The sequence below is a fragment of the Musa acuminata genome, chromosome BXJ2-9 (genome assembly GCF_036884655.1).
Source record: "Musa acuminata AAA Group cultivar baxijiao chromosome BXJ2-9, Cavendish_Baxijiao_AAA, whole genome shotgun sequence".
Classification (NCBI taxonomy): domain Eukaryota; kingdom Viridiplantae; phylum Streptophyta; class Magnoliopsida; order Zingiberales; family Musaceae; genus Musa; species Musa acuminata.
Genome location: NC_088346.1, coordinates 47,762,060 through 47,786,991, shown reverse-complemented (window position 1 = coordinate 47,786,991; position 24,932 = coordinate 47,762,060). Strand labels below are relative to the sequence as shown.

At 41.2% G+C, this 24,932-nt stretch overlaps 4 protein-coding genes across 4 annotated transcripts; 1 reads left to right on the top strand and 3 right to left on the bottom strand.

Annotated features, from left to right (window-relative positions):
* Positions 1-1,034: 1,034 nt before the first annotated feature.
* LOC103999211 (putative pentatricopeptide repeat-containing protein At3g05240) lies at positions 1,035-2,875 on the top strand. The gene has a single exon (XM_009420888.3). The coding sequence runs from the start codon at positions 1,051-1,053 to the stop codon at positions 2,710-2,712; it is 1,662 nt and encodes a 553-aa protein (XP_009419163.3). The 5' UTR covers positions 1,035-1,050; the 3' UTR covers positions 2,713-2,875.
* LOC135623753 (exopolygalacturonase-like) lies at positions 2,764-4,733 on the bottom strand. The gene is made up of 6 exons (XM_065127033.1): positions 4,465-4,733; positions 4,175-4,315; positions 3,922-4,098; positions 3,561-3,850; positions 3,247-3,475; positions 2,764-3,175 (listed from the first exon to the last, which is right to left on the bottom strand). The coding sequence occupies exons 1-6, from the start codon at positions 4,600-4,602 to the stop codon at positions 2,951-2,953; spliced, it is 1,200 nt and encodes a 399-aa protein (XP_064983105.1). The 5' UTR covers positions 4,603-4,733; the 3' UTR covers positions 2,764-2,950.
* Positions 4,734-11,718: 6,985 nt separating this feature from the next.
* On the bottom strand, positions 11,719-18,464 carry LOC135623733 (ribose-phosphate pyrophosphokinase 4-like). Its single transcript, XM_065126991.1, has 7 exons — positions 18,185-18,464; positions 16,471-16,786; positions 15,291-15,386; positions 15,103-15,171; positions 14,889-15,017; positions 12,200-12,299; positions 11,719-12,124 (listed from the first exon to the last, which is right to left on the bottom strand). The coding sequence occupies exons 1-7, from the start codon at positions 18,298-18,300 to the stop codon at positions 11,991-11,993; spliced, it is 960 nt and encodes a 319-aa protein (XP_064983063.1). The 5' UTR covers positions 18,301-18,464; the 3' UTR covers positions 11,719-11,990.
* Positions 18,465-19,131: 667 nt separating this feature from the next.
* Positions 19,132-23,688, bottom strand: LOC135623731 (thioredoxin reductase NTRB-like). The gene is made up of 2 exons (XM_065126989.1): positions 22,497-23,688; positions 19,132-19,457 (listed from the first exon to the last, which is right to left on the bottom strand). The coding sequence occupies exons 1-2, from the start codon at positions 23,665-23,667 to the stop codon at positions 19,387-19,389; spliced, it is 1,242 nt and encodes a 413-aa protein (XP_064983061.1). The 5' UTR covers positions 23,668-23,688; the 3' UTR covers positions 19,132-19,386.
* Positions 23,689-24,932: the final 1,244 nt, after the last annotated feature.

Genomic DNA, 24,932 nt, shown 5'->3' with positions numbered 1-24,932 from the left:
TACTTACAATTTCAGTTTTACATATTATAAGTTACTTTTGAGTAACCTAGATTTGGAATTAATATTTAATTTTTGGATATATTTTGTATAATTCTTTTATAGTTCTAAAGCCTTTAGTGTGACCTTAATTTAAGATCGATACATAGAGTTATGATTGTCCTAATCTGAGATATTTAGAATCCTTTATTTCCTAAGAATGGGTTCTACTCGAGCTAAATTGACTCCCTTAGACATATGATTAATCTCTATCCTTATGATATATATTAAAAATTTTCTTAAAAGTTTTATAAAATTTAAAATGAAGTTAATATCATCTCTAAATTTATAAGTTCAGATAGTCTAAGTCCAGTTTTAGCATAAAAGAATTGGCATTAGTAATTGAATTAGAAGGATAATTTAGCCTCGAAATGATTCTGTTTTAAATTAAAGTTTAATGTATATTTATTTTTTTATGTCTCTTATTTTTTAATAAAATTTTATAATATTTTAAGATCATTTGGTCAACTAGAATAATAAAATAATTTTTTTTCATAAAATTATGCGATAGTTTGATCGATACAAACTAGTTTAATTGTTTATAGAATAACCAAATGAAACCAGAAGATATTAGAAACTATTTAATATATTGTGTTAGTATATAAATAGATATTTATGATAGTTTACAAATAACATCACTGGAATACTAATAGAAACTTGGTTTATTATTTATTTTGATCATTATAATAAAAATACTATAAAAATAATTTTAAAATATTATAAATAATTCAAATGAACTTGATCAACTACAAACAACTAAAGAAATTTATTATGATATCACTTATAGTATTTTATTTAAAAAATAATTTTATAATATTTTTAATACCTCAATAAAAATACTATAAAATGATGAAAATTTTGAAAATAGAAACATTTTTTGAAAAAAAGAGAAAGAAATCCTTTTAAGGGAAATCGCTCTCTTTTGCAGCCATCACTTTCTCATTTTGTTCATATTATATATTCCATACGCTACAAATATATATATTTCTCCTCTTCTCTACCCCTCCACTATCGATGATACAGAAACAGGACTTGCTTTCATTGATAGAAGCATGCAGAAGCGTGCGGCAGCTGAGGCAGCTCCATGGCCTCATGGTCGCCACCGCCCTCGTTCACGACGTCGTCCCCCTGAGCCGCCTCATCGACTTCTGCGTCGACTCTCGACACAGGGACATCGCCTACGCCCGCGCCCTCTTCACCTGGGTTCCCTCGCCCACCACCTACATGTGGAACTCCATGATACGCGGCCTCTCCGACGGTGATGAGCCAGAGGCTGCTCTCGCCCTGTACGCCGACATGCTTCGCCACAGCCGCTCCCCGGACCACTTCACGTTCCCCTTCGCGCTCAAAGCTTGCTCCCGGGTCCCCGACCCCTCGTTCGGCCGGTGCGTCCATGGCCGCGTGGTGAAAGCTGGGTACGAAGCGGATGTGTACGTTTCCAGCACTTTGATCCACATGTACGTCTCCTGCGGCGATATATCGTCGGCGACGTCGTTGTTCCGGAACGCCGTGAATCGGAACATCGTTACCTGGACAACGATGATCGCAGGTTACACCGAGAACGATCGGGCCGGCGAAGCAATACGCCTGTTCAGCGAGATGGAGCTCGAAGGCGTGGAGCCGAATGAGATTACCATGGTGCATGTCCTGGTGGCGTGTGCTCAGAGCAGGGATCTGGAGACCGGAAGATGGATCCATGCTCGACTCCGTAGGGCGGGAGCGGATTCAATCACATCCAACCTTGTTCTTGCCACGGCCCTTTTGGACATGTACGCACGCTGTGGCAGTTTGAAAACCGCACGCCATCTTTTCGACAAAATGACTGTGAAGAATGAGGTCTCTTGGAATTCGATGATTAACGGATATAACCAGTACGGTCGGCCGAATGAGGTGCTACGACTCTTCAAAGAGATGCGCGACGCCGGCCTGAAACCAGACAAGGTCACCTTGCTGAGCTTGTTGGGTGCTTGTGCTGACATAGGATCACTGCGTTTAGGCCAGGAGATCCACGCGCGCGTGGAGAAGACGATCGGCAGCGGGGATGTCGCCATTGGTACTTCCCTCGTGGACATGTATGCCAAGACCGGGGACGCACAAAGCGCGCTTCGAATCTTTGCAAGTCTGGAAGGGAGGAAGGATGTGATGGCATGGACCAGCATGATCCTGGGGCTGGCCACGCACGGTCACGGCAAGGAAGCCATCGACCTGTTCGTGGAAATGACGCAGCACGGCGTTGCTCCCGACGACATTACCTTCATAGGCGTGCTCACCGCCTGCAGCCATGCAGGAATGGTCGACGAAGGCCGCAAGTACTTGGAGGCCATGGAGAAGCTTTACGGCATGGAGCCGAGGATGGAACACTACGGGTGCGTGGTGGACCTCTTGAGTCGAGCTGGGCGCTTAGCGGAGGCGGAGAGAATAGTTCGGTCGATGCCCATCGAGCCGAGCAGCACGATCTGGAGCAGCATGTTAAGCGGGTGTGACATCCATGGCGATGTTGCGCTCGCAGAAAGGATCGGAGATCAGCTGGCCCAATCCAAGCCTCAGGGCAGCGGGACGAGTGTGCTTATCTCGAACATCTACGCAGGTGCCGGAAGGTGGCGAGAGGTGGACAAGGCGAGAAGACTGATGTGGAAGAAAGGGCTGAAGAAGACTCATGGCTGCAGCTCCATTTGATTAAGCTCTTCTTCAATGTCTCTCCATAGGTGTCCATGTAACATCGAAGACTGATACCACACCATGACGGATCGAAAGGTAAAATGTACAGCATGGAGAGGGCGACTTAGCTAAAGCCACCTCTTAAGATGCAGACTACTTGAACAGAGCTCGCTCACTCACCGATCCATCTGCCAAGAACTGATGCAGCAGCCTATGCTTTCTCGGGAGGCGGAACGATGACCCACATCAGCCAACACTAATGGCACGGCGCCGGCATCTGAATCCCGCTGTATCTTGCTTTAACGTTCCAACACTCGGCGGTGGCCGCAGCTCCGCCGGTGTACCTCAGATGCACGTTATGGAGATTGACATTGCGGCACGGCGCACCTCTGCTGCACTTGAGCGTCACCGCCACCGGCGTCGCCGACGTCCCCCTTATGTCCCGAAAGAAGATGTCGCTTATCTTCACCCGAGACGGTGCCTAACAATTAGAAACGTCATCGCAATTGAGATGCTCGATCGCAACGCCGTAAGCAAGATCGTATGATGCACCTGAGATGGGCATGAAACGTAGGGGCAGTACATCTGGTCGATGATGATAGGGTTGGCCACGCCCTTCATGCTTATGTTCTTGAACGTCATGTTCGTAGCGGAGCTGCTGCCCGGAGAGTTCTGCCATGTCTTGATCCTTATCCCGTTTGTCGTCCCAGAAATGGTGCTGTCTCTCACGACCAGCCCTCTGACATCGCCCTCATCGCGGTATCTTCCCAAACTCCCAACACTGAATCATCACCGAGGAAGAAGAAGATTGTGTCGTCAGCGTTACCTATGTATTCGCATAGCTCTGTTACACGTTGGAGCGCTACCTGATTCCATGCCCTGGACCGCAGGTGATTCTGCTGATTCGCACATGCACGTTGCCCTGCCCTATCGAGATGCAGTCATCTCCTGTAGCGATCACCGAGTTACATATGGTGACATCCGAGCTACGTTCTATGTGGATTCCGTCGGTGTTGGGGCTATTGGAAGGTGCATGGATCCTTATATTACTGCCATGGAATCTCTTGCATCCCACGACAGCTACGTGGAAGAACTTGCTGTTCAGGGATTTGACTCTCCTGACGACAGTGTCGGCGGTGGCTAGAAACTTAATCGACTGCAATCAACAAAGACGACCAAGTTTCATCATTTGGTGTATGCCGCATCCGAGTAAGGTCAGGGGCTTACCGTGGGGAGAACTCTGCAGTTCTTCTTCCTTGGGCACTTGTTGAAGGGCCAGGATACAGCTCCTTGACCATCGAAGGTGCCTCCCCCTGTCAAGGTCAACTTATCTACATGTCCAAACTGTATCCAGTCGTCACCTTCGACATACTTGCTCAGGTCGGTGGAGGCCTTCAAGTACCCCTGTTGCAGCACAGCATATCAGATCAACAGGAAGACGGATCTCATTTACTATGCCTGTCATCGGATGCACTTCGACCTGCATGTAAACCGTGATGGAGTGAACATTTCTGCAAGGGCCATCGAACTTGACGGGGCCGACAAGGTACTTCCTTCTGGGTATGTGGAGCTTGACGTTACCGCTTGCAGCGCATGCCGCCTTCCACGCTGCCATGAACGCCTGCATCGTCACAGAGACAAGGAGGCCAGGAACAATCGATTGAACACAAGGGAGAAGAAGAAGAAGAAGAAGAAGAAGAAGAGAACGTAAAGCATTTGGTGTGAGACAGAGTGGTTGATGCAGGATCACCCAAGACAAAGTGGTGCGACCTTGCTATCGTCGCTGAATCCGTTGGCTCGGGCACCGTAATGCAACACATTGAAGGTGCCGGAGCTCACTCCACTCCTGCACTGGGCATCGGCGATGGAGTAACAACAGATGAAGGGTAGCAAAAGAAAAAGCTTCATCTCTTGCTAATCCAGATTTCTTCTCTGTCCTCTGTTTTGGAGTGGTTTTGTGTGCATTCATCCATAAAAATAGAGGAAAATGCGTATATAACTGAGATATGAACTTAAATTGAAGGAATGAGGCTGATGGAGTTGCTTAAACGGCCGCAATACCCTCTCCTCCCCATCCCCACCTTCTTCGGTTTCCAACCGCTAGTTGGAGTTTCGATCCCGTTTGTAACGCATGGCTTCCTCCATCCCACGTAAAGAGAGAGAGAGAGAGAGAGAGAGAGAGAGAGAGAGATCAACTGTTTCAAGCATTAATGGGAGAATTAGTGTAGCAAGATCTTTATATCTTGAGCAGAGCAGCATCACTCCCAACGTTACTACGCTTGGGACTTTTCTCTTTAAGGGAGATGCTCTGTTTCTCTATGGTTGGCGCTACCTTTCATGATGGGAAACTCGCTAATGACTTCTCTTACGCTGCTGCATGCATTTTAGGTGTATAAAACCCATATTATTCGAACATTGGGCGAGTGTATTCTAACATTGGCGAACTGCTCAAAATATGTGGAGTCTTTTTTTTCCCAACTATGTCATATTTATAATTTATAAAGTTAGAACATACTGATATGTTTCCCAACTATGTCATATTTATAAAGTCTATCTGCCCTCGGCACATTTTGCCCCGTGCCTCTATCGTGGCGGATTTTTTCTCACACGAGTTGAGTTTTTCCAACTCACGTGTCTCGGACATATTTTGTTTTATGTTTCTGCTGTGGTGGGTTTCTTCTCACACGAGTCAGATTTTTTCGACTCTCGCGTCTCGGGCATATTTTACCCTACGTCTTCATCATGATATATTTTTTCTCATGTGGGTTTTTACGACTCACGTGCCTCGGGCGCATTTTACCTTATGCCTCTATCGTGATGGATTTCTACTCATATAGGACGAATTTTTCCGACTTATGCACCTAAGACACATTTTGCTCTATGCCTCCGCCATGGTGGATTTCTCATCACGTGAGTTGGGTTTTCCCAACTCACACACCACAAACACATTTTGCCCTATGCCTCTGTCATGACAGATTTTTTCTAATGTGGGTTGGGTTTTTATGACTTACACGTCTCAAACATATTTTGCCCTATGCTTTTGCCGTGACGAATTTCTCACATGGGTTAGAGGTTTTTCTAACTCACATACCTCAGGCATATTTTGTCATACGCCTCTATCATGGTAGATTTTTCCTCACGTGGGTCTGGTTTCCCAACTTACATGCCATGGGCACATTTTGCCCTATACCTCCATTATAGTGGATTTCTTCTCATGCGGGTTGGGATTTTTTGACTCATGTGTCTCAAGCACATTTTGCCCTACTCCTCCATTATGATAGTTTTTTTTTACTCACACGCCTCAGGCACATTTTACTTAGTGCCTCCATCACAGTGGATTTCTACTCACATGAGTTGGGTTTTCTCGACTCATGTGTCTTGAGCATAATTTTCCTTGTGTCCCTACCGTGACAGATTTCTACTCACATGGGTCAATTTTTTCCAACTCATGCGCCTCAAGCATATTTTGATATACTCCTTCATCATGGCATATTTTTTCTCACACGAGTTAAGTTTTCTCGACTTACGTGCCTTAAGCATATTTTGTCATACACCTCCGTTGTGGCAGAGTTCTCACGTGGGTCGGGTTTTCTTGACCTATGCATTGGTCATGATGGATTTCTTCTTACGCGGGTCGTTTTACCTTATACCTCCACAGTGATAGGTTTCTACTCACGCGAGTCAGATTTTCTTGACTTACGTGCCTCGGGCATATTTTGCCTTGCGCTTTCATCGTGGCAAATTTCTCCTTACATGGGTTGGGTTTTTTTGACTCACACGCCTTATACGTATTTTGCCTTATTCCTCCATCGTGATGGATTTATCCTCATGTGGGACGAGTTTTCTTGACTTACATGCCTAGGGCACATTTTGGCCTATGCCTCCGTCGTGACGGATTTCTCCTCATGCGAGTCCGATTATTCTAACTCACACGCATCAAACATATTTTGTCATGCGCCTCCACCATAGCGGATTTCTTCTCATGCGCCATGGTGGATTTATCCTTATGCGAGTCAGATTTTCCCAACTTATGCATCTTGGGCATATTTTGCTAGTCATAGGTGCCCTACATATTAATCATGTGAGTGATGACATATGTGACATGATATGCATCATTTTTACTTATTATATTTTGGTATTTTATCACTTTATATTGCTTATTGCATATATACATATATATTATGATATTTATTGATCTGTGCAATGGGAATTGGATCGTGATAAGATCATGATAATAAGATAGATTCACCTTTAAACATGGACCCTAAATAATCCTGGTCATAGGTTACTCGAAAGGGACATCGAGATAACCAAACAAACTGGTGTGTTGTATACCCGTCTATATGATGGAGGTAGCTGGTCTAATAGTTGCTCGTATAGGGACACTAGGGCTACAGTGCAAGTGCTCATTGGAGAATAAGTTCACTGATTGATCCGCTCACAAAATGTTGGATGGTTAATGATACCTCATTGTCATACAGTGATTCCATTGTCCAAGTGGTGTACCTGGTCCTTAGGCTTGAGACACCAAGGATGTCCCGTGTTCCACTCTTTAATATCGGATTTATAGGCCTAGCAGTTTTAGATCTAGCATAGTCGGTCAAGAGTGGCAGCCAATCTTATGAGGACTATTAAGTGTCGATAGAGGATCATCTACTCTCAATGTCATGAGAGGAATATCCCATTTGTTCTTGCTCAGACAAAACTCTGACCAGGGTCATTCAGATTGAGAGAAAAAGAGTTATCTGGGAGAATCAGATTAAAGCGAGACTTAAGTAAAAACTATATGGGTCTGACAACACCATACCTGATATACGATCTCTGGGAAATTAGATGGATGAGGGACTATAGGTATACAATCCCGACTTACATGCATTGGACACATTTTGTCTTGTGTCTTTATCGTGATGGATTTCTCATGTGAGTCAGGTTTTCTCGACTCATATGCCTCATGCACATTTCGTCATGATCTCCGTTGTGGAAAATTTCTCCTTACGCGAGTTAGGTTTTCCTAACTCATATGCCTAGGGCACATTTTACCGTACTCCTTCATGACAGATTTCTTCTCACGCAAGTTAGAATTTTTCAACTCACACACGTCGACCACATTTTGCCCTACTTTGTCATGATGTATTTCTTCTCATATGAGTTGAGTTTTCTCGACTCACGTGCCTCAAGCACGTTTTACTTGGTGCCTCCGTCATGGTGGATTTCTGCTCACGCTAGTCGGGTTTTTCCAACTTATGTATCTTGAGCATATTTTATCTTATGCCTCCGCCATAGCAAATTTTTGCTCATGCGGGTCAAATTTTCCCAACTCGTATGCCTTAGGCAAATTTTGCCCTACGCCTTCATCATGGTGGTTTTTTCTCACGTGAGTCAAGTTTTTCCGACTTATGTGTCTCGATTATATTTTGTCCTATGCCTCCACCATGGTAGAGTTCTCACACAGGTTGAGTTTTTTTTACTCACGTCTTGACTATAGTATATTTCTTCTCATGTGGGTCGTTTTGCCTTGTGCCTCCGTAGTGGTGGGTTTCTCCTCACGCAGGTCGGGTTTTCCCGTGTCACACGTCTTAGGCATATTTTTCCCTATGTCATCGCTATGGCAGATTTCTTCTCATATGGGTTATGTTTTCTTGATTCACGTGCCTCGGACGTATTTTACCTTGTACCTCCATCGTAGTAGATTTTTTCTCGAGTTTTCCCAACTTAAACACCTAGGGCATATTTTTCCCTATGCCTCCGTTGTGGTGGATTTCTCCTCATATGAGTTGGGTTTTCCCGACTTAAGCGCCTCAAGCACATTTTACCTTGTGCCTCCGCTGTGGAGGATTTTTTTTCTCATGTAAGTTAGGTTTTTCTTGACTCATGTGCCTCATATATATTTTATCATGTGCTTCCGCTATGTAGGATTTTTTTTTATGCAAGTCGGGTTTTCTCAACTCAAGCACCTCAGACATATTTGGCCCTATGCTTCTGCTATGGTAGATTTCTTTTCACATGGTTCGGGTTTTCTCAACTCACGCGTCTTGGGCACATTTTATCTTATGTCTCCTCCATGATGAATTTCTGTGCACGTAGGTTGGGTTTTCCCAGCTTATGCATCTCAAGCACATTTTGCCTTGTGCCTCCATCATGATGGATTTCTCATTGGGTCGGGTTTTTTCGACTCACATATCTCGAGCACATTTTGCCTTATGCCTCCGTCGTGGTGGATTTCTTCTCACGTAGGTCGGATTTTCCTAACTCATGCGCATTATGCACATTTTGCCTTGTGCCTTTGTCATAACAGATTTTTGCTCACATGGGTCGGAGTTTTTTTTTTACTCATGCGAAGAAGTCATAGGGATGAGGTCGTTAATTAAGAGCCTTAGTTTTTAGAAAGCGCCAAAGCAGAGGACATTAGCAAAGCTACATATATCGATCATGACCATCTTCACTCGAGCGTTAATTACCCTTACAGAGACAACTAAGTTATCGTCATGGTTCGGGACAAAGTATTTTATCTTCTCCTCTTTGAAGGTTATCTCCGGGTCATCTCCCATCCTTAGGCACTTTTCGATAGTAACTCAGATGTAGACTTTACATCCCAATGAGCTGTCTCCTCTCGAGACAGGCTCATCAATGATAACGTCAATATGTTTCTCTATTGGCCCCTGAGATCAGAGTGAAGGTTCCTAGTATCTTCGGACGAACTACTCGAGGTATCTTGACATATGAGTTCTTCAATTTATTTTTTCAACCTTCCATGTCATGGTCGTAATCCTGATGGAGGCGACAATATTAGGATCTGTCTCTTTTTGCCAATGATGTCTTCATTAGTTGAGGGTCTTTTAGGAGTCTTTTTTCTTTTATCTATAAAAAAATTTAATTTTACTCATATTCGGGGGGTTAGCTCAGACCTTGGACGAGACAACTCTGGTCGTTCATTTCTCCTTCATTGTCGTGACCTCGGGTTGGGGTGGATTATAGTCGCTCTTGTCTTGACCTGTTGTGACTCCTTATATTTATCCAAGACCATTGCCTCAGTGATAATATATTGATTGACCCTCTAAAGTTTCTTTCGTACCATCATTGGAGGCCTCTATACCAATGACCAAAAAAGGTGAGAAGGCTTGAGTCTCATCATAAAGGCTCGTATTACGAGTGACGGATGGGCATCTTCCATGCCTTAAATTGCGTTAGTAAATCGAGTGACGAAGTCTGAGGGCATTTTCTCCTTCCCCCCACCTAAGTCCAAGAAGTGTTAACGCCAATGGCCTCGGATGCATATTCCTAAGGAAGTAAAGCTTAAATTTCCTTGTGAGTTGAGCAAAAGAACTAATAGAGAGCAGCTTTAGACGGGCATACAATTCCTGTGTCGGACCTCTTAATGTGGTCAGGAAGGCACAACACACCAGGGCATCTAAAGTGCCAGATAATGACATTTGGGCAAGGAAAGCGATGATGTGCTATATCGAGTCAGTATTGCCATCGAATGTCTCCAATGATGAGAGGCAAAAATTCGTTGAGATTAGTTTCTCCTGAATTTCTAGGTGAATGGGGATCGACTCGAGGTGGGATCAATCAACGCTTCTCCTTTGGATTGTTGAAACTCTTGGCACATCTCCTTCAAGCGTCGGTCCATCTGTCATAATTAGATCCATAAGGAATCCTCCGTTGAATCTGCTATTTGAGTCTTGGAATCAGGCAGGGTGGAATGGTAGTGTGGTCTATTAAATTCTACAATCGGGGAGCAAAGAGCCCCCTCGACCGACAATTCAACGAGCCTTAAGTGATATTGAGATGTTAACACCATGTCTGGTGGGAGAACCTCAATGGGTGCTGGTGCTGGTGGTGATTAAGCTAGTGCCATTGTTTGTTGGGCTAGCTAGGGCAAAAGTGGAGCGATAGCTTGTATCATGACCGTTAGCATTTGCACATACTGGGTGAGATTCAAGAACACTTCAATTGGGACGAAAGTGGGATTGTTCCTAAGGGTGAGAGGCCCGAGTTATTGAATAGACACTAATATCGCGTCAACATTTGTGCCGAGGTGGATATATCAACATGCGAAAATGGTGGCTGTAGCTCCACCTACGTGAAAGTACTATGGGTCGGGGGCAGAGCCTCCTCGCTCGAGTGTTTGTTGAGAGGGTTAAAGGATGAGCATTCCTACGATATCGAGCCCTCATTCTAGTGCTAAAATGATAAGGAAAAATATCGTTGACGTCTGAATTAACCTGATATGGTTTGGAATTATATGCTAAGTATTGTCCAAGATGGGAACATCGAGCTCCCAATGTGCCTCCTACATAAAGATCGAGGTCGAAAGAGGTTTTCCAACCTACTTCCTCTGATGCTCAAGTTAGTAACCCAAGATAAATACGGATGCGAATAGTCAAAAGAATTACTTATCATCGTATTAAAGACGAGCTTTTATATCTAGTCACAAAATGAGAGAATATTTTATGAAATGTTCTATGAAAAAATAACCTCTAACCACCCCTAACGATCCCTCTTGGCCTCTTGTCACGTGAGGGACAAGGAGAGGGGGATAACCCCGAACTGCATGCCGCAAACTTGCTTTGGACAAAGGGAGGGGATAGTGCATTCCCTGTTACACAACAAAACTAAGAAGATAAGTTAGATCAATCACCCTAAACCTACTTACCGCAAGCCTGAGTCTCAAGATGTAATCGATAAGACTACGTTGCTACAAAATCTTAGAAGTAGATTTTTTTTGTAAATCTAAAAAACATTGTTACGCTGAAAACTACCAAATCACTTGGCCTTAGAAACTCTGTTGAGGCCAGGCTAAGCACCCACCATTGCACAATCAAAATATAATGAGATTTTAATGAAACATGTTACTCTTGCATCGTTGCTTCTATTACAGCATTTGATAATTCTAGAGGCAATCCAAGCACTTTTCAGCATGATAATTCTCAGGTTATTAATAATGTTTCTTTCAGCAAACTAAGGCAAGTAAATGATCAACAATAGCCGATTCAAACAACCAGAAACTAGATTTTTGGGCAATTAGCTGAAGAAGATTTCTCATTGCACGCGACGAAACATAACACAAGTTAGTTTGGAAGGAATGCTGGATGAGAAGACAAGCGGAAAGATCATATTATGATACTGAAGAGAATAAAAAGAATAGAACTGAAAGAAGAGCGGAATGTGGGCATGGAGTATGAGCTCTTATTAGGGTCATTCTGCAAAGACTGGCAAAAGCTTAGAACAAGCATCTCAATGACCTAACAGGGCTGCCATCAGAGTTAGAGTCAGCAAAGCTGGTGCACAAGAATTTAGACCTGCAGGGCATCCGCTATGGAGCCAGCAAGGCTAAGCACCTCGAAAGGAGCCTCATTAGCAATGGCCTTCACGGTAAGCGGACACGAGTCAGTTATCCAAAAGTTTGCAAATCGATGATCGGATCTCTCTGAGGAAAATGGTGTATGATTAGTGCCTGAAAATGTTTGGAAGAAAGGAACCAATAACTAAAATGAGTTTATACCAGCCTTGATATGCACAAATCGCTCCCATGATCTCTTGGGGAACACACCATGTGTAACGTAAGCACTAACTTTTCCAGCACCATGAGCAGTCAAAACCTTCTGTAGATCAGAATTAACAAACGGAACTAGTAAGTCCATGCAAGCAGGTCAAATGGAGATAGAATCAGTTCTTTGAGAGAAATAAGCTCACTTGGCTAATCAGATGTAAACAAAACTAACATTTAAATGAACATAGCATGTGTCTATATGATATATTCACGTGGGACAAATTACAGAGAAAACTATTTCGAGGGAAATCGAGAAGCATGAAATTAACAGGATTGACAATTGTGCTTAAGCTGGTGGCTAAAAGATTCCTGATGTTAACTTTTCAAAGAATAAGTACGATATGAGAGTACATACTACATAACCATAATGTACAAAACATGAGTTGATGAAAGATTTCATGATCCTTGCTCTTCTTTTGTCTTAGGTTCTAAGAAAGTTACAGTATAACACTAGTTTAGTTAGTCAAAGATAGTTTAGTTCTTATGTTGCATGGGTAAAGAGCTATAGATTAGCTGACATTCAAAAGCCATCTGCCTTATGGGGCTGTTAAATGGGTCACATCTCCCCCACATACATGGTTTAGGAATGTATGATAGAACTGAAAGGAATGATTCATGAATGACCTTTTCATCTCTGCTGCTCGAGGTTTGTCAAGAACTTGACTTTCTTTATGAATCAGACATCATTGTCAGTTCCAATTCTCTAATGGTCCCTAATGAGCTTCCATCCCTAATGGTTCATGCTTCTTTAATGATCTTTTCTATGGTTATGCCAGTGATGATAAGTGGATCTGGTAATTGGGCTGTTCCCATTCTGATAGGTGAACCTGACATGGTATTTCCGTGACAAAATATCTCATTCTGGTTGTTGCCACCAAGTCTCTTGCTCCTATTAAGCTCAGCCATGTCATTGGAATTATATGCTGCTTCCTTGGGCCTCTTTGGCAACCGTGAAGTGACTGGATGAATTGCCAAATCTCATATTCAAAAGATGCTACTAGTTTCTGAAGTCAAGTTGAGCACCCAGACAAGATGCTGCCTGCTTGAATGACAAGATCTGATGTTAAAGAGGGAACCCCTTTCATACAGTTCTAAACAATCAATGACCAAAGAAAAAGAAGATGTGCAGAAAAAAGCTTATGGCTAGAGTGCCTATAGCATGGATACAGATCCTTTTGTAAGAATAAGTTGAATTCCTTATTGCCCAGTCCCAGTGAAGGTATCTGAAAACTCTACGGACTTGATCATACAATAGAATTCAGTTTGCTAAACCCGAAACCCATTGACAAAGAAGAGTAAGACTAAACCACTCAAACCCCCAAGCAGGGTCATTTCATAATTCCTGACTAGCTCAGTTCTCGTTAGAATGGCTCTCTTAGTTATGCTGCACCCCGACCCAGGACCATGCGTAGCTTTTATATGCCTGCAACCTGTTTTCTTTACCAACACAACATTAGGGGATTATTTTCCATCTAAAGAAAACTAAAATTAAAAAGGCTTCACCAGTACCTAAAACTGATTGACTGAATGCTCACTAAATGACAGCTAAGGCTATGCCTAAAAGTAAGCCCATTTTCTTGGCGAGTGGGAACTCGCCAGAAAGAGGGGAGGAAAGTCAGGTTACATGACCTTCTCCATCATACCTTTTAGCACTCCCTGATAAAAATGGATTTGAAGGACTGACCAGAGGCTTGATAGTCTATCAGGTGATTAATTGGATTCTTCCAAACTGATAGATAAAAGGAGAGAATTCAATCTAACCTCGAGGATAGAAGCAGGCATCATATGAAGTGAAAGTCTTTCAGGTACAGATAAGCCCCCTATATGATTCTGGATTACTAAGACATGAGAATGATCAGAGTTCACTCGATAAAGATGATACAATATACCCTTGCTTCCTGAAACTTGTATGTTTCTTAAAGTTATTTGATAATCATGTTGGGAGGAATAAAACTAGACAACGTAACCAAGAAAAATGAGATGATCAATGGAACTTTTCCGATAGATATTCCTTTGTCGCTCTCTTAGCAATCTGGCAGAAGAAGACTGCTTATCTAAGTGATCGTGACATTTTTACAATAGTTGAACATTGAAATGAGATATTCTAACAAGACAATACCAGGATGTTTTGGATAGTGTACTCCTCTTTAATCCTCTCATGAAAAAGGGAAGCTTCTGGAGCATTTTACCTGTTACACTCCATCACTTCCCAGATTGAATAGCGTTTGTCAGATATATAACGGCAATATACTAGCAATTGTCAGATATACCAAGGCAGATAGAAGAAATGACTCTTAAAAATGAAATAGGAAGCAAGTTAGTTATTCATCCGTACTGGAACCGCATAAAATTACACTGGCACTACTAAACCAGTGCAAGATACATAAAAGTGTCAAGCAATTTATTGCCTCGTATATCATCTGAAGGGGTAATTTGTATGCAAATTCCAGTGCACCACTACTATAGTGACACTATTCAGCTCCTTGGTAAAACTAAAAGCTAATAATATATAGTTCAAGGATTCATTTTGTGGTGCTAATAAGCTACAAAATTCTCATTACCAGATACATAGGCAAGAAGAAAGTATACAAAACCATGCTCTACAAAAGTCTAATTTATGACTTGCATCACTGTTGTTTACCTGGCATTCAATTAGAGTACCACCAGATTGCACCAAATCATCAACAATAACAACATGTCGACCTGCAGGATTACCTTCCTTAATTTGAACTATTCTCTTGTCACCTTCACGAACCTTCGCACAAACAATCTGTTATACAGCAAATCAAACTTTCAGTCAGAAAACAGATGAAAACTATGACTTGTATATTCACTGTTTCTGTCCAACAATCTACCATGGGAAAATGCATCAATTGCTTGTGAAATCGCTTCCAGGCCCCATCATCCGGGAATGCTATAGTTACCTATTTGGATGAGACTTACATAGGAGTCAGTGGACCAAGTCCAGGTAAATAACAGCAGATTTGCTACAACATATGCCTTGAATCTTAAAAAGGGTTGTATGGGCACAAATAGTGCATACATTATCAGCATCAGGAAGTTTGCGAAGGCGCTGCAACAATAGTGGAATACCAGTTTCAAAGCAAGGCAAGACATCATCCCCAAAGTAAAATCTTTCCTGAGGAAATCAAGAAAAAGATATGACACATTGCTTCAACCAACTACAAGGTTGACATAAGAAAAGCTCAGACATATTATGAGTGTTGATTGGTAGACAATTTATAGAAATGTCTTGGCACCATTAAAGGATCAAACTATCAACATATGGATCAAAGCATACAAGAAAAATCTGCATCAATCAAGTGGTTACAGATATAATTAGGCACCAAACAGATGTGGTTTTTGTATTTTCATAAAGGGTTAGGATTTTTTATTGAATTTTACATTCTCTTGATCAATAATTTTTATGCAGAAAAAACATTGAGTAATATAGTCAAATTCAGAGCCAATTTGTTAGAAACTTGGAATTGGTAGTAAAATCAGTACTGCTTATAGCCTAATGTTTCCAACATGATGGTTCAGATGTTCCAATAAGTGAAATTAAAGTTAGAAAACATATGATAGAACAGCAGTATCACACAGATAACTTTATGTTGCTAAAAGATGAATTCTATTTCAGAAACAAGAAGTCCTGACCCATCAGAATAGCAGAGAAAGAACAAAGAGCCAGTACATGGGAAAAATAGCAAGTTTGTTGAGAAAAGGGCTTAAGACAGGATTATTACTAACAACTTAAAAGAGTCTTACTTCAGATATGCCCATGCCTCAGAGTCCTTAAAATTTTAAAAACATCTGATCATGCATGTCATTCATCAGAAAGCATGAAACTCAGGCTAGATATTTCGTCTTGATGTTGTGTGTTTCAATGCTTAAGAATCTGAAACATTACAAAAATTTGATCATAACAGAACACAACATTCTAACATGAAACTTCAAGCCAGTGCAGCTCATCAACCCTTGACATTCCTTTCAAGGAGGGAAACTATAGCATACTCCAAAGAAGGTCTATGCAAACAATGATAATGAACTAGTGAAAAATTAATGCCCACGACAAAACAATAGAGCAACCACTTCACGTTTGAATAAATGTTATGTGCTACTCATGAAAGACAGGACAAATAACAAGATCATCAATGCAGATTAATAAAAATAATAGATATTCAAGAAAAGAAGACCAAATCTTTGATATAACTTCAACAAACCTGCAAAGCATGTATATCATATATCACAATACTAGTTGGTCCACCTCTAGACTTTGGAATCATTGACAATATCCGTGCCATCGTAAATGCAGTAGCAACATCTCCTTCTTCTTCCATTCGTTCAAACGAGCCGGTTGGGAAGAATGGTAATACCAAGGTGAAAGAAGCAATAAAGAGTTTTGGTAAGGCAAAAATTGCAGATATCTGCTCAAAAATGACTCCTGGTGAGCTGAAAGAGGCTAGAAATGCAACATGTTGTCCTCTAATATCATGTGCATTGTTGATGAAAAGGTTAGGGAATCCATCATCAAAGTTTCTGATAACATCATAAAAAATGCAGCAATTATTGACCGAGTTAAAAATTCAGTTTGGCAAGATAAACTTGAATTGACTACTTATCAATAAAATAAAGAAAAACTATCAAGTAAAGAGTTCTTATTTTTTCCTGAAGCTAAAGATGATGACTATACACCAACTTCTTACGAGAAGAACTTGATAAATGCCCTCTTCATATGATAAATCCTAGTGCATGATGATGTTTTTCAATAATTTTCGAAAAATAGAAAAATAGCTTTGTTAAAGCAAGTACAACATGCTTCATTTATCAGAAAGAAGATACTGTATGAGTGATTATTTCTCTTGATTTTGTAAAAGGTAAAAGATCACAAACATTATAGTAATCAGCACCTTCAGTCAAACAAATCACTTTGTAATGCTAGCTATGATTTTGACCAATACTACACGGTCTATATCTCAATAATATCTAGAATAAACAGCAGTCCTATGAAGTTGTAATCTTCAAGAAGAGACTTTTGTCATTACTAATCATCTCTTATTTTCCTAGTGAAGTTTTTCAATACATTTACCCAAGAAGGGAAGCTTAATAGGCTGGCATTTACAAGGATTATTATAATATATCGATGATTTTCCATGCGGGACACAACATTAAAAATTTTAGGGTTAAGTTAACCACCTGGTGATAGTACCATAAAAGAAGTGAAAAAACTGCATTGTTAACCCATTTGCATGTAGACACCCGATTAAGATACATTACTTTCTATATAGTAAATAATTTCCAACAAATAGGTAGAATATCTGTCCAATAATCTGATTGGTCTTAGAGGAAACTCCCAAAGAAGATTGCCAGAATCCACAAATCTACAAAATTAGAACTTGTTCAAGAGATAGCATCATCTAGACAGAGGAAAGGTACGGTGAAACGATGAACAACCTCACGGATGCATATATATTCGTTCTAATGCATAAGAAATGAGGGGGGGGGGGGAAAGAAAACTGATCTTTAACGGCAAATCAAAATCAACACCAAGAAGCCTATATATATGACCTAACATTGGCGATACAGTCCGATTCACAGAAAGAAACAGATAAAACCAAGAACTTCAGAGAACGCATCACACAGAGAGTTCAGCGCGAAAAAACGAAAACAGCGATCTGGCTATTTATTATACAAGAAGGAAGAAGACAATGAATGATGAGAAAAAACTTAATTTTGGGGGAAGAAAAATGATAGAGACACCTCCAGGTTTATCCCTCGGCCTTAACGTACAAACAAATCCAACACATAGAAAGATCAAAATCGAATCTTTAACGCAGAAGCCATAGAACCCGGGTCAGGAAGTATTCTATATTATCTTTCACACAGTAACGCTTCCTCCGCAGACCCAACGGAGGCATAAAAGAAGAGGATGTCTACCTCCAAGAGATGGTCCGGAGTTGGATTGCGTCGGACTGATCGGCCACCTTCCTGGCCAGCTCCTCGGACTCGGAGCAGTAGAAGAGGTTTACCTGCTTCTTTGTCCTCATCGCCATCGCCCAGCACCCCGCACCAACGCCGCCCTGCCGCCTAAGCCCAAAGTTTCTTCACCGTCTCGTCGAGCCCCGAAAGGAAATCGATTCGAAGAAAGAGAATTTACGGAAACTTTTCCCCAAAGTCGGTAATATAGTCGCCACATCAATGCACCCAAAGGCATACAAATCATCTTCGAAGGGAAAAGGTATCTCTCACAACATTTCATTTTGTGAACATAGTTCGCCTATGCGCCTCTAAATAAGCATAAGAACTTAGTAATTGTCAGTGAATGTAAATAGCAGTGGGCATCAATTAATCGGTAATCTAATGGATAACAGATATTTTATCTCAGAGGTGGCATTGGAATTAATTGCCCATACATTTTTGTTGATGATCTACGTAGGCATCTCGATCGAAACAAAATCAATAGATAAATTATCAAGAAAAAAAAATATATGAAACATAAATGATGATTAACTATAAATCCTCCGAGAAAGAGGAATCATTCCATTAGCTTAAACACAATGTTATCATCGATGGATCCCTTCATTTCAGCCGATTCAGTAAACCCACAGCTATCTTCGTAGCACAATTACAATGAAATGCCATAGCTTTGAAGACACAACTGCAGTTAAACAAAGATATCAGGATAAAAAGTTAATAGGAGAAAAAGATAGCACAGCACAGCTCCAAAAGGATTTGCTATGAGCATTCACCTCTTCCCCTCTCAGACTAAATAAATTTTACAACAGAAGTAAACAGCATGATTCTTTTCTTTGTCCCTTTACTGTTAATCGAGAAGCATGATATTTGATGGACCTGTCAGGTAAGGAAGTAAGCAAAATTCATCATAACCATAAAAGTTGACTTTGATTAAACAATAAGAATATCCCAAGGTATCAATGGGCTGTGCTGCAGTAAATTCACTGTCTACAACATGCCAAGAGTACAACCAATGGCAACTAAATGATGACAGAAATTGAGAAGTTCATCTTCTACCACAAAGAGCCTGGCAACTTCAGTCTGAATCATACTGAGTTTCAAAGATTTGACTTTCCCACCAAAGATGAAATCTTTGGAGAATCAGTCGAAACATCCAAGGATAGTCAATCAGTCTTTCCCTCCTGAGCTCCAACCTCTTGCAGGTAATGTTCCGCATCCAAAGCAGCCATGCATCCTACAGCATTCCAAGGATCACAATATATCAGTTGAGTAACTGGTCGAATGGCTACCCAAGGAAACAGTTAGTTCTGGTGTAGACAAGAAAGAAGAAACAAAAAAAGGGACTGTCATGAGAACCAATATCAGTTCAATCAGATCAAGATGGAAAATTCAACTTTTGCATATTTCATTTTCTAATATTTTCTTCCCATTCTGCATTTCAGATATATCAAAGAACATAAAATGATTGCTGCTATAACTTTTGGTATAACCACAAGCTGACAGAAAACATAAATAATTTATATCAACATTTTTTACTCCAAACTCCTAATATAAACATAAACACAAGGCAAACATGCTGTAAAAACCACAAAAGTCCAATTTACTGGTGGTACAGCATAAACTAGCTACACCACCGAGAAATATGTGCTATAATATCTTGCCCACAAGTTCTGGACTATTGTGAAGAATCAACACACAAATGTTTCTTTTTCACTCAAAGAAAATGACATATCATGTAGATTGCAAGTATCAAAAGATTAATTTGAAAGATAAGGTAGGTTCAATAAAGTGAATAATAACAAGTTAATATTGAACGGCCAATATTTGACCAGCAGCTGAACAAGAAAATGGAGAAGCTATCATCTAATAAATTAACATTTTAGGAAAAGTTCAAATCAAGGTGTCACGAGATTAGCAGCATGTGTCAATCATGAAAATTAACTGCAACAATTTTATTGAAGATACAGAACATTCAATATATAGAACATGGGTACATCATGATTTCTCTAAAAATTAATATTCGACAAACTACTCAATTTACAGTATGAAATAAATGAAAGTGACCTTGATGAAATCCTAAAGAGAAAGGAAACAAGTTATCATAGCTTATATCTTCATGCTTTCGCTTTATCACTGAGTTATATTTGCTGGAGAATAAGAAGCACCATTCATATTAAGCTATATTAAGGTAAAAGTTAGGAAGAGATAAGGCTTAAATAACACTCAGGAAGTGGTGATGACCATGAGGCCACAAAAAAAACTTTCGAACTGAGAAACTAACACCTAGAAATGAGAAAGAACAACCAATTGATTTGCTTTACAAAGAGAGACAAAAGTGCAGAACTTTATAAAGAAGAAAAAGATACTAATAATTTATAGAGAGATACCATTCAACACCAGTACCAGGAAAGTCAACAATCTATCTAAGAGTGCTTACTTTGGTTAGGCTTTAATCTCCTTCAGAGGAAGGAAAGTTTAAGCCTTACCACATGGTGAACAGGTTATTTCCATTTTTCAGGAAGACACTGTGAGCCATCTCCTGCTATGCAAAATTAGACATAAGCTAAAAAATGGGAAATGTGTCTTACAGATTCATGAAAGAGATCAAATGATTAACCAATTAGCCAACCTCCAGCTCAATCATAAAACCTTCTCACAGAAAATGGATTTAAAATTTCAAAAAGAACTAAATTAAAATTGACTTACATGAAAAAAAAAAAGAAAAAGCAAGGAGCCAAACTGAGAGGCTAGGACCATTGTTACTTGAGCTTTTCGCTGGCCACTATGGTGGAGTTTTATCTTCATGAGAACTAAACTGCAGCTTGTCTTAAGGGATGATTAGAGGGATAGAATCATTTCAGTACACATATATGACTGTGATTGACCAATTGTTTCAGATGTTCCTAACTGTGAAGGGTCTTAGTAAATTAGAGGGTTGAGGACTATAGCAATTCTAAAGCAGAGAAAAGAATAAGCAAAAGATCTCTTTTCACCAAGAAACATGAGGCAGGAAAATATTAGAAGGAACAATATGGTTGGTCATATTTTGCAGATTATGCAGCGGGGTACTTCAATTCTTCAAATGAAATAAAACTAATAGCTCTTTACTTTCTTCAGCTAATGATGTTCCATATAGATAAAGGAACAAAGATGAAGCTCACGTGAAGGTAAACCCCTACGTTTAAAATATTAACTGTGGCTCTCATGTCATACTGTTAGCAAAAGACAAACTTACTCAAGTGACAAAATTTCAACATATTTCTTTTTAAGTTAGATACAAGGTGCTTGTAATAAATGCAATAAAGTGTGAAGTATTTTTAGATTTTTGTATACGTTCATTGTATAATATGACCGATGCTAGTCAGAAGCTCACATGGAATGGTCCTTGGTTGGCTTTATACGCAACACAGCCAATTATGAAAGATCCCTTTTCTTTTGGTGAAACACACACTGTATCTAGATATTTGTGGAAACGGAAAAGAAAAATACAAAAAATAAATAAAAAAAGAACTGAATGTATTTATTGCATCCTATCTAACTGTATAGGAAAAGTAAATGATAACTCTAGTGTTCACTTTTCCAAACTAATCATTTCTCAAAAGAGAACTCTGAGAATTATATCTATATTAGTTTGCTTTCAGAGACATTTAGTCAAAATTATTAAGGTCAGCCATTCATCTGGGCGATTGACAAATTATTAGTAACTCTAACACCAATGGTAAGGACAATAACTCATAGGTACATTTACGAATACCATCTCAATAGTGCAAGACAAATGACAATCTCTAAATCCTACATCAAACAGTAAGGACGGCGGCTCACAGTTAAGCTTATGAATATTATCTCAGAAGTGCAACACTCATCATTTTCTTAGTGTTAATTAAATCTATAATTGCACTATACTTTAGTTAATGTAATGATAAAATTACGCACAACAATGAAATAATGAAACAAGCAAGAGGCTTTGAACATCAACAATTAAGAACCAAGTTAATCTGCACATAGTTATGTCATTCTACCACTCAACCTAATAAAAGCTCCCACTAAAATAAATCCTAAATTTACCATGGAACAATAAACAAAGCAGTTGTGACATGAACATAAAATCAAACTCGAGTACTTCCACATCCCATAAAGTGACTATCAACTATCAATAATAGCCTCATTGCAGGAATTCCTTCGCCATTATATTTTTGTACTGAGAAATCATTTTTTGAAGGGTATTTTCTGAAAGCAAGATCATCAACAGATATTAAAACAGTCAGTCGCCCACCGGATCCAGCAGCGGTGATAGCCTGCCGGTACTTCTTGTCCTGCACATCCCCTGAGGCAAAGACACCCTTCACGCTGGTGTGTGTTGTCCCGGGCTTGGTGACGACATAACCATCGGAGTCCAGCTCCAGCTGCCCCCCAAGGAACTTGGTGGCAGGCTCGTGCCCGATGGCAAAGAAAAGTCCCGACACCTTGAGATCAGACACCTCCCCGGTGACAACGTTTCTTACCTTCACACCGGCAAGCGGGCCGTCGGCCTCCCCGAAGGCCTCGACCACCTCCGAGTTCCACAGCACCTCAATCTTGGGGTTCTCGAGAGCCCTCGCCTGCATGATCTTGGACGCCCGGAACGTATCCCGGCGGTGCACGATGTAGACCCTCGACCCGTATTTTGTCAGGAAGTTGGCCTCCTCCATGGCGGAGTCGCCGCCGCCGACTACCGCGATCGGGCGGTTCCGAAAGATGGGCGCGGCCCCGTCGCAGACGGCACAGGCCGAGATCCCCCGGTTCCAGAACACGTCGGCCCCGGTGAAGTGAAGGCGGCGGGCGACAGCACCGGTGGCGACGACGACGGCGTCCGCCTCGACGGAGGTGGAGGAAGAGATCACGCGGAAGGGACGGACGGCGAAGTCAACGGTGGTTACAGTCTCACTGAGGATCTCAGTGCCGAAGCGAAGGGACTGGGCGCGGCACCGGTCCATGAGCTCGTAACCCATGATGCCCTCCGGGAACCCAGGGAAATTCTCGACGTCGGTGGTGGTGGTGAGCTGCCCGCCGGCGGCGATGTCGTTGGCCATCCACCCTTCGAAGAGGATAGGCTTCAGCTCCGCGCGGGCGGCGTAGATCGCCGCCGTGTGGGCGGCGGGGCCGCTGCCGATGATGCAGAGCCGGGTGCGGAGGGTCTTAGTAGGTGCGTCGGCCATGGCGGTGGCGGTGGAGAAGGGCTTGACGGGATGCGGCGAAGGCGCGGCGGCTGCAGCGGAGGAGTCAGAAGCGACGGCGCCACCAACAAAAGAGCAGGCGTTCTTGAGGAGGGCAGAGAGCTTGGATCGGAGGTTCATGGAACGGAGCGCCGTCGCAATTGCCGCCGCTGGGCTCGTAGCCTTCCGCTTCCTCGTGTTGTGATGCCTTTTGGGTTGGGCTTTTAGGTTTGGGCTTAGGGTTGGGATCATTCAGCCGTTTGTATGGCGAACAATTACCTATTGTTTTGGACCGCAAATGTATGTGCGTCGACGTAACGTAAGCTCGAATGGGTGCTTTGTTTGTCGTCACAAGTGGTTATATTTATACCCGTAGAGCTTCGCATCGCTTGGCTCGTCCGCCACCGCATATGCCTTGCGCAGCCTCTCTCTCAAGAAAAGGGAGGCATCGGTGAGCAGCGAAGTAAGGCGGGAATACTAATCAGTGTATGTTTCCGGGCAACGAGTAAATTGGTGTTCGCTAGCATTCTATTTGGCTATCTGTGAGCAAAAGTAAATTGGGGAAATCATAACAATTTGATTTAGCCCCGTAAACTAATATTTAACTAAGACTTAACTATTGTTATTTTAGATTTAATTTTTTTAATTAATTATTCATGTTCGATAAATTAATGGGTTAGTCATCTCATCGGACCAAAATCCTTACTTATATTACCACGAATGAAACAAATTACGATAAACATATTAATTATGTTGTTGATGGCAATTATAACAAGTCTCATTTATAACCAATAAATGTTAAGAAAATTATTATGATTTCACTTAATTTCTGTCTAGAAAAGATATGTGGCTATTATAATTTTAGTGAGATATTCTTTAGTTTAGTACATTATTACACAATTGATAGGCTCATGTTTGATTTGATATACGAATATTTTGTATATAATTTATTGTACTAATAAAAAAATAAAAATATGTATATTAGATCTTGATGTGAAAGAAATGACAACAACGAGGAAATTATATGAGATGGCACCGTCCTACACAAAATCATCCGCGGTAGTACGAGATGATACCGCACGTCGTGGAACCATGCAAGTTAGTCTATGTCGCCAAGAGTATATGGGCCGATCGCTCGGGGGATCGACAATCATTAATGAACCCCAGATGACAGGTATAAAGGTCGACTCCCAGGAACAATTCCTAGAGCAGTCAAACACACAAAAACTCACTTTCAATATTATTCTATTAACTTAAGCTTCAAAGGGGTCGAGTTGGAATTCTCCCTCCCAACTTTGACTTATGTATAAGAACCTAGCAAGAGAGGAAAAGTAACTTCTAGCTTGATCTCGGATTGGCTCGACAAGCAACGTCTCGACGTCTCGACCTGACGTAGTCCTTCTCCCATCGGAAATCCACGTTAATAACCTTGCATTTGGATCGGATCGAACCGTGCTAACAACTCAGTCACACCGTAAAATTGCACAACAAGAAAGAATTTGTACAATTTAATCCAT